The sequence below is a fragment of the Eumetopias jubatus genome, unplaced genomic scaffold (genome assembly GCF_037043125.1).
Source record: "Eumetopias jubatus isolate StellerSeaLion01/CBP00866 unplaced genomic scaffold, mEumJub1_p1.0 scaffold_4, whole genome shotgun sequence".
Lineage (NCBI taxonomy): Eukaryota > Metazoa > Chordata > Mammalia > Carnivora > Otariidae > Eumetopias > Eumetopias jubatus.
The window spans coordinates 34,444,796-34,459,129 of NW_028274810.1; the positions used below are offsets into that span (position 1 = coordinate 34,444,796).

Genomic DNA, 14,334 nt, shown 5'->3' on the forward strand with positions numbered 1-14,334 from the left:
AAAGCAGCCTGCCTAAAATGTTTCTTTACCTAGTTTGGTGAGGCCTTGTTCAGGAACAGTATTTATTTAAACTAAACATAGTAAAGATTATTCTTTTAGGGTAAGATGGTACAGGGAAATTAAACTCTGCAAAATATACCTGAACAACCAGAGGTACAAAATAGCTACCATTTCTGAATGGTAACATAAAATAAAAACAGACAAATCTCCCAAATTTGAAGAGCACATTTTCCCCTGCCCTGAGTCAGCTAACGAAGTCTTTTTCAAACACGGAACCTCCTGAACTCAAGCAGCTGTTCATGAATCTTTAAGAGTTCACAGGTGTTTCATATTTCCATAGTTGTTGAAACCGGGAAGATAAAACAGAGAAGATACTTATCGAACACAAATTTATATCAAGATCGACAGTTTTTTTCAAACCAGCTTAGAAGCAGACCTTTCCCTTTCTTTGTTAAAAAATGAACGGTACGGAACTGTACGTGATAGATGTTTCCATCACCCCTTATGTTTCTACATCGCGTTAAGGGTTTCCAAAGTGCTTTCACGTGCCGTCTCGTTTATTCCTCACAACACCCCTGTGAGGTAGGTACAGCAGGTATTAGTCTCCTCATTTCAAGATGAGGAAACTGAGGCATAGAGAGGTTAAGTGACTTGCCCAAGATCACACAGCTGATAAGTGGCAGAGCCAGGACCAGAAATCAAACTTTGACTCCTTGGCCGGTACTCTTTCCACTCTAATTACTGCCCCCAATTATGAATAATGTTCTGTGTATCAAAATTGAAAGGTTACTGAAGTTCATTTCAGTGATGTTTAACAGTAAAGTTAATTGAGAACTACAAGAACAGTAGGTCTGATGATTTTACTTGAATAATAAAACTGGTGCAAAACCACTTTTACCTAATTACTTATAACCTTTTGGTCCAAATACATAAAATATGCAATATTTACAGCAATTTCCTTTCTTTTTTTGTAAATGCAATGCTTTAAAACACATTATAAAGCACCTTAGTAAAAATAGTCTACAAGTAAAAGTACAGAAGAAGTAGGAAAATCCTACCCATACCACAGCTCACTAATGGAGTTCTAATATGGAATCACCAATATGTCTGTATACTGCTCTACAAATAACCCATGGAGGAACAAATACTAAACTTACTTTTTTGATATTAATGTGTGGAAGCCTTAACTAAAACTCCTGACAATGTCAACATTCTTTGAAGTGTCTCCCCAGTCTTAGATACTGGGGAGACGGGAATAAGAAATACTGCTTTGACTCTTTTAAAATTGGTTTTTAACACTAATGATCAGTTTTGTTTTTTTTTTAAGAATATTAAAACGACCTACATAAATGTGGGCAATTCCAACTACAGCAGAAACATTCTTAGCAAATAGGATCAAACATTCCAATATAATTCATGAGACATGACTCACAGAGACAAAACACACACTGCCAAACAGTTAATAACACTATTCAGTAGAGGTGTATAACCCAAACCTCCAGGCGAGGGCGGAAGTAGCAAATGGATTCATCTTCATTCACGGTTAGCTGGAAAAAAAATGCTTTGTCAAAAAGACAGTATCAGAACTTATGTTTGAAATTGTATTTAGCCTCCAATTAGACCCGCTATGTATTTATTTTAGGTGATGTGTAGGCTTTTTCCAAGCAGGAGATTATAACTCCCACCAAAATTTAACCAGGAAAAAAGAAAAAAAAAGGAAGAAGAAGAAGAAAAAAGAAAAAGAAAAAAAGGCCAAAACTGAAACCTCTTAGGCCACTGAAACTTACCAGCCAGCATCTACCTCCTCGGTGTTACTGTTCCCTAACTTGGCTCAATACACACAGTCTTACACACCAATCAGCAACCTGACTTGGGCTGAGAACAAAGGTGAAGACAGGGTCAAAGTTTTAGTTCAAGAACCTAAGAGTCACACCTTGTACTCAGTTCGATTTAGGGTAAATCTTTTCATAGAAAAAGTTTTGTGCGAGGATGTAGAGGTCTCCGTCTTTTTCCCGTACAGCGTGGGCTCTAATGAACTGGAACTGCTCCAGAGCAAATTCATAGAACTCATTCTCCATTTTCCAAATGTCAGATTGCTGCAGTTTTGCAATGGTTTGTTTAGTTGGGAGTTTCTTCTCCGTGGTTTTCCTAAGATGAGATTTCTTTCCTACTTACGAAGGAAAAAAAGAAAAGGTGAATAATTCTGAGAACACACAAAAGAGCGATGCTTCTTTACGTGGAGAAATGGATTAAGTTAATGTGGCACTTTGAAGGACAGTAACATAACTGTTTTGCATTAATATCATTCAGGCGAAACTGGTGCCCTAATCATAGTAAAACTGTGATTTATTCCTTTACAATGTAAATCCTGAACCTGTTAAAGACTGAATGAGATGTCAAGTAAGAAAAGTAAGGATCACCACTCAGTAAAGTGTAGGCTATTGCCTTACATGCTGTTCCAATCTCAAACGCTTGGTGCTCTAACTAGTTTATTTTTTAAATATGATAAAATACCTATTTTCAAACCTAATACTACATTCTCTACATGTGAGAAGCTAGGGTATATGCATACTCTAGGAAGAGTCACTATATTGTATCTTACCAAAGAATAGGGGGGAAATCCGCATTAGATTGGGCCAGAGCCCTGTCACTCAGCTATGTCATACAGTCGAGGCCCCTGAAGCACACTTTACCATGACAGACACAGCACGTGCTGATTATCACGGCCGGGACTCAGTCTCACCGTCCCACCCCCTACTCCAAACAGCATTAGGCAGGTCTCAGGTGCAATACGGTCATAATGTTTGGTGTCTGGCATTAGTTAATAATACACATTTCTAATGAAGGCTGGTTCTGCAGATCGTATCTTTCCACTATTCCTACAATGCCTTCTAATTATCATCTAATGCATGTTTATTTGCTCAAAAAATACTGAACGAACACCAGCTGTGTGCCAGGCACTGTTTTGTACTGAAAATGCTAAGAAGAAACAGGCAATATACCCGCCTTTCTGGAGTTATATCTTGTGCTTTACTCAAAAAACGTCAAATCACACATATTTTTCAAGTTGCAAACAAACAAAGTTAAGGACAGCTTTAAAAAGAAACCCGTCCTTTATATACCTGTCCGGTAGAGTTCTGTAGCGCCCCTGAAGAACCGGGGCAAAGCCGCCTCCAACAACATGATAAAATCTTCAAGCTCTTCAGTAACTCCCACCAGAAAGTATTCATTAATTAGGTTATACTTGGCTTGATCCATAGCCCACCTGCTTCCCACATTCCTAAAACCAAAGAAAAGGAATTAAAAACCTGGCTGTGAAATCTGCTAAGTATTTTTGATGCCTCTGACACTATATATTATGGAGAAAATAAACACGTGTCCATCCAAAGACCTAATGCCCTTTTATTAATGTCTTCGGTGGGGGGGGGGGGGAGTAAATTACTTGATTTCGAAGGTCCCTCCCAGTTCAACGAATCTATGAAATATACTAAAGAAGTTCAATTAAAATCTCCTCACTAAAGTCCAAAAGAGCAATAAATACCCTTTTATTGCTCTAAGGTGTGGGTTGGCAAACTTTTTCTGTAAAGTGCCAGAGAGCAGATATCTTTGGCTTTGCAGGCCATATGTTCTTGGTTACAAATACTTAACTTTGATCTTGCAGCATCAAAACAGTCATAGACAATAATAAATGGAGATGGCTGTGTTCCAATAAAACTTTATTTATAAAAACAGGTGATGGGCCAAATTTGCTCTCCAGGTTGTAATTTGCCAATCCCCATTCTAAGGATATGATTAAAAATTGAGATGATGTTCTTCCTTTGTTTCCAGTTCTTCTTATGCTGTTATTATGCTTTGGTATAATCTATTGAGTAGGACCCTTAAGGTTCACAGTGATCCTGGGGCGCCTGGGTGGCTCAGTCGTTAAGCGTCTGCCTTCAGCTCAGGTCATGATCCCAGGGTCCTGGGATCAGGTCCCACATTGGGCTCCCTGCTCAGCGGGAAGTGTGCTTCTCCCTCTCCCACTCCCCCTGCCTATGTTCCCTCTCTCGCGGTCTCTCTGTCAAAAAAATTAAAAAAAAGTCTTTAAAAAAAGAAAAAAAGGTTCACAGTGATCCAAATAACATGTCTCACATAACGAGAAAAAGAATGAAGGCATTCCTTGCACTTCTCATCATGGTTTTAAGGAAGACACTAACTTTGAATGAGTTCCTGTTTCCACTCTACCTATTAAAGCAATTAGAACAAATAAATATGTATAAAAATGTACCTTTTTAAGTTTTTTATTGTTATGTTAATCACCATACATTACATCATTAGTTTTTGAAAATGTACCATTTTTTTAAAGAACTGAAAACTCTGCACATTCTGAGGAAATAAACTCTTTATTAAAGATAAAATATCTTTATTTTCCACCCCACATTTATTAGCAGACTAAACTGCAACCATAACCTTGGCTTCTCTCAAAGCAAAAAAATCAGTTAACAGTAAAACCAGGTGAATAATTTACCCACTAAGCCTTTTCTTGATCTAAACTGAATGGCTAAAACAATAAGCTTGGGAGAAAATGAGGTTAATGAAATGATCCCTGGCCTCTAATTAAGAGCTCTGCTGGAATATATCAAAACATGTTAACACCAAAACTAAAAACCTATGGGGCGCCTGGGTGGCTCACTTGGTTAAGCATCTGCCTTCGGCTCAGGTCATGATCTTGGGGTCCTGGGATCGAGTCCCGCATCGGGATCCCTGCTCAGTGGGAAGCCTGCTTCTCCCTCTGCCTCTGCCCCCCTCCCTGCTTGTACTCTCGCTCACGCTCTCTCTCAAATAATAAAATAAAATAAAATAAAAATGAAAAAAAAAACCCAAATTAAAAACCAGCATTGAGAAAACATTGCAAGGATATGATGTATGAAGAATCTTTTCAATGCACTTAAAGGTACCTATAAAACTAGATATTACTTAATTACATGTTATTTTTAGCCTGGTCTTTCACTAACTTCCCTATAGCTAGCCCTTGACTACTATGTTCACACTTGGGAAAAACAGATTATAGAGATAATAAAGAAGATTGTCAACTTGATCTAACTTTATGTCCCTACCAGCATTCGGAGCTGTGGCCACAGAAGAATGGGATTTGAAGCCAGAGCTTCTCCGGAGCACAGTCTGAGCCGCCCTCGGCTACACATTCATCAAAGGTCTGGAACAGACAGAAAGCAGCACATGTGAGCCATAAATGCAGGTCTCACCTACCAAACACCTTAAGAGGGAAGTTATTAAATACACGCCCAGCAGCGGGTGGGATGAGCTAGTGAATTAAAGAGATAGGTGGGTTACGAAAACATACTTGAGATATTAGGGAAAGTTAAAGGATTTTTTTCCCCATCTTTGTTTAATGCTGATGTGTATAGGTTTTTTTGTTTGTTTTCTTAACTGATGAAATATACCCTCCCCCACTCAGATAATAATTTGTTCTTGAGAGTAAGTACTGGTTTATGTTGAATTTGTGTATCTGTATTTTCTAGCCCCCTTACAAAGGAAATTAAATAAAAACAAGGCTAAAGATACTCTATGTGAAATAATCATTTGAAGAGTATAAAGGAGGACTACACTTAAGTCTTCTCTCGATAAAACAAACAAAAACTCATTGTACAAAGCAGATACTGATGACTTGTGTGCCCTCCTGTCCAGGGCATCGGACTGAATTAATTAAAAGGGAAAGAGACAGGTTACGAATCTAAAATTAATCAGCTTCACTTCCTCGAATACTTACTGTCTGTCACAGGCATTTTAACAGTAGGCACTACCTGTTTGAAATGATACTGAGATCCCAGAGAACAAACTTGGGAGCTCTGGTTGTCAGAGTGAGACATCTACAAATGCCACCTGTTGTTTCTGAGAAGAGAAAGTGTGAAAGAACAGAAAGAGCACGAGAGCTGAGTCAAGGCTCTTAGGTTTCTGGAACCAGGTTTGACCTTATTGTAAGTCTTTAAGGACTCCAAACCTCAGTTTCTAACCTATACAATTAGATAAACTCAAAGGGCCCCTTTAACCAAAAATCTATGAGAATAGAGCCCAAAAATCCTTACACCTGGTGTTGGGTAGAGCTAGAGTGGAATGATTCTCTTTATTCTGGCAACATTCAAAAGACAACAGCAGACCACACACAGCCCAGAATTTACCCATTCCTTTTATAGATGACCTTCTCCATGACATAGCAAAAAGTCTATGACTTGGGTTGAATCCTGAACCCAGAAAACTTAAGTTTTGTGTTTGTTTCCTTACCTAAAAAAGGAGGACATGATCTTACTTTGAGGAAGAAATAAAATCAAGGATGTGAGAAAATCTACCACAGTGACTGTCCATTGTAGGCATTTGATAAAGGGAATGTGACTATGTCTGTGCCTGTCTCTCTCCCCACCCCACCTCCCAATAGTGAAATACAATGTTTTGTTGGTTCTTGTTCTCCTTGACCTTCACAGCATTTGACCACCTCTCCTTTCTGAAAATCTCTCGGTCTCTCTGCCCCAATAGGTCCTTGTCTATTTCTTTGACAACAGATCCTTATCTATTTCTTTGTCCTTTCTGGCTTTGTTGGTGCCCTGTGCCTTTCTGAATGTACTATCATTACCTTCTTTGAAGGCATGTTTTTGGTCCTTCCACCAGGTATGGAAATTCATCTCCGTAATCTTCTCTTTGCCCACTGCCTTCCTTAGCTTATTCACACTTCCTACTTCCTTGGCCTCGTTTATAACTTCTAGGCAAAAGACTTCTAAATCTGTACCTCCAGATCCATCACTTCTCATCTTCTAATACCAGGTGCGTGTTCATTTTAATTTCCAATATTACCTCATGCTCAATACTTCTGGCAAAAGGATTACGTTGCCCATGTAATTCAGACTGAAGATCTCAGAATATTGACGAAGCTTTCTTCTCCCTCACCTAACATCGTTGAGGTAATGTCTTTCCAATCCATCTTTTCTTTTGTCAATCTTGCTTCTACCACAGGGTCCCCCACAATGCCATGTCTCCATTCTTACAATTACTTTCTAATGGGTTCCCTTCCCTCCTTCCTTCAATTTGTTCAACCTGCTCTGTACAGTTACCAGATTAGTCTAAGGAGTCACTTCTAACATCCTCTACTCAGAAACCTTCAGTGGTTTCCAATGTCTCAACAACAACAAAAAAATCCAAACTTTTTATCCTGGCTTTAAGAAATGCTTCATACTCTGACCTCAAAATGCTAGTCTAGCCTTATCTCTTTGTGTAACTTCCATGTTTACCAGATTAGCCTGTTTTGTAATTTCTCAAGCATGTGATATGTACCTTAAATCTATATACCTTTGCTGATTTCTCTAAAAGTGCCTTCCTTTTACCAATCTTGTTTACATGAAGACTATCTTTCCAATGATTCTGACCCAAAGTTACTCTTACTTTCTTTGGACTCGTATAAATTAATTGTATAATGCCTGGTAATAGCCAGCTTTTAGGATCCAGGTATGTATATCTATATATACATCTTTATCTGAAGAACTTGCTTCATATACTTTTTTTTTTAATGTGTATTATGTTCTCTCTCAACTACAATGGAAACTTCTTTGAGGGATCATGCAGTATGCATTTGTGTCCTCCACAGCACACAATCTATTACCATACAAACTGTCTGCACAATTGGTAGTGGAAATAACTGGAAAGACTGCATTTCAGGGATTTACATAAATTTTAAAGGCACAGTTCTAGTGAAGATGAAGATAGGGGCAGGAACATTTTTTCATGAAGCATTTTCACAGTCCTTAGAGTTCTCTCAAATTCTCTTAGGATCTCTCTGTAGCTAGCTAGATACATACACAAATTATACACATACACACACACGTAAAGTAAAAACACCTCAGTTTACTCTTAAGACTCAATAAACCCCATGTCAGTGGCCATAACATTATTTCTGAATTTTACGAGATGGTCTGACTTAGATGTGCTGGCCTAAGTCACTTTCTAAAAAGTAGTTTTATCATTTATGCCAACTTGTAGCTCATAAAAATAAAACAACCAATGTATGTATCTATCTCTACCATGTTCCAATTTCCAAGAAATCTTTGGCTCAATGATCTGGGTGATGATATATTAGAAGGTTTCTGATTCCATGCCTATCCAATTTAAAAAAGATCCTAGATCATAGTAGTGCCTCTGAAGCTCAGAAGTGCTCTGCTTCTTTACCCCTCTATCTGATTAGAGTCCCGATAGAAAATAAATGAATTATTAAGGTGATTGTGGGTGAACACACAATCTCTGCTACCATTTTGTGTGTGTAAGATTCAAAGACACTGAAAAGATTCTGCTTATATATAAGAAACTAGGATATTAAAATGCTGCAATATTAAAAATTTCCATAGTTACTCAACTTTGAGAATTTAAATATCCACTACTGGAATAAAAACTGATTAATGAATAAGCATGCATTAAATTCTCTAGTTAGCCAACTCCTAATTCCTGTGCTCTTGAAGTATTTTAGTATTTCAAATAAAAGAATGTGTAGATAATCTTCAAGTCTTTTTCTGGCCAATAGTTTCAAATCTGCTAGCCCACTCTGGCAGTCTCTAAAATTCACTCTTCCATTCTTCCAGAGTCATAGAGTTTTAGCCTCTCTTGCAGTTAGGTATAGCCATGTGACCAAGTTCTTGTCAGCAGACTAAAGGCAGAAGTGATATGAGCAGGTTCTGGGTCACTTGGTTAAAAGGAAATTGCTTGCCCTCCACTTCCTTCCTTTCCAAAAGGCTGGAAGGCAGAAGTAGTGGTGACCCAAATTCAACAAGCACATAAGGACAACCTCCTAAAGAACAGCAGAATAACAATACGGAAGGAAACTAGGTCCCTGAATGTGTGGAGCAATGTGCGGAGCAAAGTTGCTCTAAGAGTCTGGACCCCTCACTTTTAGGCTTTTAAGTATGATAAAAATAATCATATTTAGGGGTGCCTGGGTGGCTCAGTAGGTTAAGCCTCTGACTTCAGTTCAGGTCATGATCTCAGGGTTCTGGGATGGAGCACCATGTGGAGCTCTGTGTCCCTCATGTTCCAAGCTCAGCGGGGAGTCTACTTCTCCCTCTCCCTCTCCTTCTGCCCCTTTCTCCCCGCTCATGCTCTCTCTCTCTCTCGCTCTCTCTCAAATAAATAAAATCTTAAAAAAAAATCTTATTTAAATTATTTGGGCTTCTTTTAGAAGCTTAGCATCTACTTTAATTCACCTAACAAATATTTTATTAGACAATACAAAAGTAGAAAAATAAATTGAGTTTTGCTTCCTTTATCATTTGGGGGAGATGTTTTGCTCCTATCAACTAAAAGAAACAATCCAAATTGCTCAGTGGCCAGTAGCAAGGAAGACATGGAGAAAACAACAGACCATGAAAAATAAAAAACTGGTGAACATACACGAGTGTGCCAGATCTTAGCATAACAGAAATTCTCTCATTTCTATATAAATATTTGATGAATAAAGTAAACCAAGTATTTCCTAATGAGAGAAGCTAAATTAAGATAACTCAATATCATCTTTACCACATACACCTTGATCATTCAGTCCACTAAGATTTTAATCAAGATGCGGCACTGACTCCCCAACAGTGACATCAGCACTTGCGCTTCTGTACCCATAACACTGAAGACTGTCACTCAAATGCATGGTCATCAAAATTTTCCTGCCGATTTGCTAACTTCTATTAGCCTTCTCCTACACATTTTGGTCGTATTTCAGAAATAGGATTTTCTATACATAAATATTTTTCTCTTCTAAAATATGAAGTCCTTCAAATAAAAGGCAAAAACAAATGAAAACACCCCAGACTCTCTTCCTCTCCTACAAAACCCAGTTCAGTACACCACAGAAACAAAAAATTATCAACAGGGGCGCCTGGGTGGCTCAGTCGTTAGGCGTATGCCTTTGGCTCAGGTCATGATCCCAGGGTCCTGGGATCAAGCCCCATATCAGGCTCCCTGTTCAGCGGGAAGCCTGCTTCCCCCTCTCCCATTCCCCCTGCTTGTGTTCCCTCTCTCGCTGTGTCTCTGTCAAATAAATAAAAAATAAAATCTTAAAAAAAAATTATGAACAGTTTTTTCACTTAAAAACCATCTATGTTTAGAAAGAACAATCCATTGTGAGCAAGATACAGATGTTTTTAAAAAGCATGAAATATTAAAATGTTCTTTATTTAGATTATTAGTTTAGATATTTAACTCCTAAAACTGAAGTTTAAAAGAAGTAATCAAAATGTGATACTTGATATTGATGGCAATTATATTTACATTCAAATCCTTTTCTGCAAAGGATCTTGCTTCACACTTTATACAGAAAACTGAAGCTAAGAGTAAGCTCCCAGGATTTCCTGCTTAGACAAAAGCTTATCTGCATCTCTAGCCCCCTGCTGCCCTCATCTTTAAAGAGGTATTTCCTTCTCCTATCTTTGAATACCATCCTCACCCCCTTCTGAGACCCTGCTCCATCAATTTTTCTCTAGTCTCTTGTATCAGCCATCACCCCTGCTCTCTTTAGATATATAATATGCCCAAGTGTCTATCATCTTAAAGAAACATTTCCTGATGTTTTTTGTTCGTTCTAAAGCCAAACCTCTATCTCAAGAGTGGTCTTTTCTCTGAGTCTTAACTTCATTTCTCAGTTACTCCTCGACCCTTTGGATTCTACTTATATTACTTTTTCAAACATCCCTAATGACCTCCCCAGTGACAAATCTAAGAGACAATTTTAAATCCTCAATTCGCTAACTCCTTTGCAGCTGAAATTATTTTCCATCTATTTAGACTCATCAGGTTTGTCTTCTGATTCTCTGACCTCAGGCTCCTTGCCATGCTCCTCTTTCTCTGCCTACTCCTTAAATGCTAGCACGCCCCAGAGCTACATACTGGCTCCCCTTCTTTTTCTTCTTCCTTTTTCATTTGGTCCTCTTTTCACATTCTAGGTCTTCCAAGTGCAATTTCATTCAATCCCTTGTTTCATCTCCCACCTAATGTTGATGACTCCCAAATCTGTAATTTAGTTCAGACCTATTTCTTGAGATACAAATATAATTTCTAGTGGATACCTCCACTTACCTATACATGATTAAAAAAATAATATCTAATCTGAACTCAACATCTTTCTTCAACTCCATGATAACTAACTCTTCTGTTTTCTCTCTTTTGATGAAAGGAAACACCTATGGTCCCATCAGAAACCTGGGAAGAAGACAAGTCAAGGCTGACTCTGGGTTGTGCACTTTTTACTGAGATAGAGAATACTGGTCTATATGAAGCTTTCAAATAAATATGAGCTGTAAAGAATTATATTGTTTTCCTGTGATGCTTTTTACATATAAAATACTACCTATGCAAACAGTATTTTTTTGACATGGCTTTGTGAGACAGAATTGTAAAATTCACCAGTGTCAGGGGATTGTGAATTGCTAAGAAATATGGAGGCAGTATTTTTTAAGTTAATGACAGAATCAGGTAGCAGTAAGTATGAATTTCTTCTAACCTCATTACTACCTTGTATAAACTAATACATATTTTTAGGTAGAATACTCTAAATTCACTATAATACTTAGAGCTGTCAATAAGTCTAGTTAATTTAGAGTAAGAAATAAAAAGAATACAAATTGGGGTAGGAATTATAATCCCTGGGACCGATGAGTCCTTCTTAACAAACATAAACTGATTCTCTTTTAGATTGTTATTTAGAGCATGTAACTATTTACTCTTTCTGGATATATGAACCCCCCTTGGTGTTCCACTAACAAAACAACAGTTAATAAATAATTTTTAATAATCTATAGGGCAGTTCAAAGCCAAAATATTTATTTATAATATTTAGAAAATGTGAGTGATGAGAATTATAGGCGCAGTTAATATTACTTACAAGCCGTAAGAAGCCCTACACTGAAAGGAGGACTGAGAGACAAACTATGGTTATTCAAACTTGGGTATTTGGTTGATACTTTCTCAAAATGAACAAAGTGTACCTGCCTCTTGGCAGAAAACAGTGACAGTGTTAGTAGCCCAGTGGTTCCCAAATGGAGCTGTTTTGACCCAGCAGGTGACATCTGGCAATGTCTACAGACATTTTTGGTTCTCACAACTGGGGGGTGTGGGGGAGTACTACTAGTTAGGGGTCAGAGATACTGGTTAACATCTTATGTGTATAGGCAGCCCCTCATGACAAGGAGTTCTCTCGCCCAAACAACAACAGTGTTGAGGTAAGAAATCCTGTGGCAGCCAGTGACAAAAGTTAAGCTTTCAAGCAAAAAAATAAAATTTTGGAAAACCCAATCTGCCACCATAAGTGTGACAGTTTCCCAATACTTAAAAGACTTCTCTGATGAGATCAGTGGTGATATTAATGAATGTGAATTTCTGATACTGTATAATAAAATATGTCAACATTTGGATGGTCCACATATAATTTAGTGTATGAATATGTTTCCAGTGACCAATGCATGAGGTTATACAATTATGCTCAGTTAAAAAATCCATTCAAGGTGTAAAATATATCAATGGATTTTAATATAGCAGAGCATAAAAAGTTCACTGCTGTTGTTTCAGATTCCATACTTCAACAACTTTAAAAAACTACTACTTGTCAAGTTTTAGTGTAATATTAAAGAAAAACATCCACAATCTTCTCAAAGGCTCTTAAAATCCTCCCTTTTCCAAGTACGTATCTGTGTAAACCTGGATTTTCTTTATACACCTCAACCAAAAGAACATATTCAACAGATGGATTCAACAGCAGATATGAAAATCCAACTCTCTATATTAAGCCAGATATTTAAAACAATGCAAAAATGTAAAACACATCTCTTTATACTTTTTGGTTATTTGCATTAAAAATGGTTATTTGCATTAAATTATATTATTTATGTTACCATATGATGGGTTTCCTGTTATTTTTAAATTAATATTTTTAAAATTTCCCTGTAAATTGGTATAGTTATTGATATTGATAAATATCACACAAACAAAAGCTCTTTGGGGGTCCTCAATAACTTAAGAGTAAACGGAGTTCTAAGACTATAAAGTTTGAGAATCACTGAGTTCTCTATATAGTTCTTTAATGCTGACCTCTGTATTATTTAATATCCCTATTTTCTAGGTTCTGGGCAGAGATTATACTAAATAAACCTCCAGTTACAAATACAAAGAACAGAGTGTATGAAATCTCCCAATCTTTTGTTCCTTACAAGATCAACTGAAAGCTATCATAGGTAACACATGCCTGAAATGTGTTATGAAATTACTGTTTGAAAGTGTAAGGAGGAAGCAGTTTAGATTATGAGGTACTGCAGTTTAAAACACAATAGTTGCCATGAGTGCTGAACTGAATATTACCTAACAGGCTTCCAAGTATTACCTGATGTGTAAACAATATACATTTAAAGGAAAGGAGGAAGAAGTGTTGGAGTGAATTTAGAAATAACTATCAACAAATTCTGAAGTACTAGGTCACAAAAGAGTTATATTATTAGATTTTATAAATGTCGTAGAATCACCATTTATTTAATATACAATTTCAATGGAAATGAAGCCAATGCAAGGTATTTCCAACCTTTGCCAGGTATTTCCTACGTCATCATAGCCACCTTTTAATCACCCTTATCTTCAAATACCCTGCCATTTTAAAAAAATGTTATATGCCATGCAGTTATCGACTCTATAGATATGAGTTTATTAATGAATGAAAGCTCTTCTGAGTTAAAGGTATGAAGTTATTTGCAATAAAACAGTATTATTTAACTAATTACGTCCCAGAATGTTGCCAACACTTGTGTCATGAGAAACAAACCAAATTATTAAAAATGTGTATGTTTCAATATGTTTCAAGACCAAAGGGTCCATTTTGCCTATCATAAAGCAAAATAATTGTTCACTTTAATGAAGCATTTGCAGATGGCCCTGTCTTCCTGAGAATTAAGGTAATACAAAAGTATTTTTCTGATGTTACTAATGTTATATCTAAATAAACGGGTGTAGTAATATGTATTTTATAATGACATAAAAAGACAAAACCAAAAACAAACCAAGCACTATCATTATCAGGGTGAAGAATGGTTAAGTCTCCAGGCTTGGAGAGTATATCTACCTAAATCTTTCAAATATGAAAGGAAAATAATGTTAAAATATCTGCCTGAATTTTTCTGTGAGTACTGAAAATGTAATTTGGGAACATCTCTCATATACAAATGTTGGGTAGCATGTTGCATTCCCTCCCTCCTTTTTAAAGGGAATAGAGGGCTTAGGAGGGTGAGCTCTGGAATTAGAGTACTTGTGTTTAAATTCCAGCCCTACCACTTACTG

General features: G+C 37.1%; 1 protein-coding gene across 3 annotated transcripts in view; it reads right to left on the minus strand.

Moving 5' to 3' along the window:
- Positions 1-845: 845 nt before the first annotated feature.
- HS2ST1 (heparan sulfate 2-O-sulfotransferase 1) overlaps positions 846-14,334 on the minus strand; it is a 172,280-nt gene continuing 158,791 nt past the window's right edge. For 2 of the 3 annotated variants that reach the window (XM_028102515.2, XM_088022368.1), the window contains 3 exons: positions 5,097-5,194; positions 3,123-3,280; positions 846-2,170 (listed from right to left, as the gene is read on the minus strand). In XM_028102515.2, coding sequence (XP_027958316.1) covers positions 1,941-2,170; positions 3,123-3,280; positions 5,097-5,194 — 486 coding nt within the window. In that variant the 3' untranslated portion in view covers positions 846-1,940. The remainder of the gene's footprint in view (positions 2,171-3,122; positions 3,281-5,096; positions 5,195-14,334) is intronic. The other variant, XM_028102516.2, reaches the window with a different exon arrangement.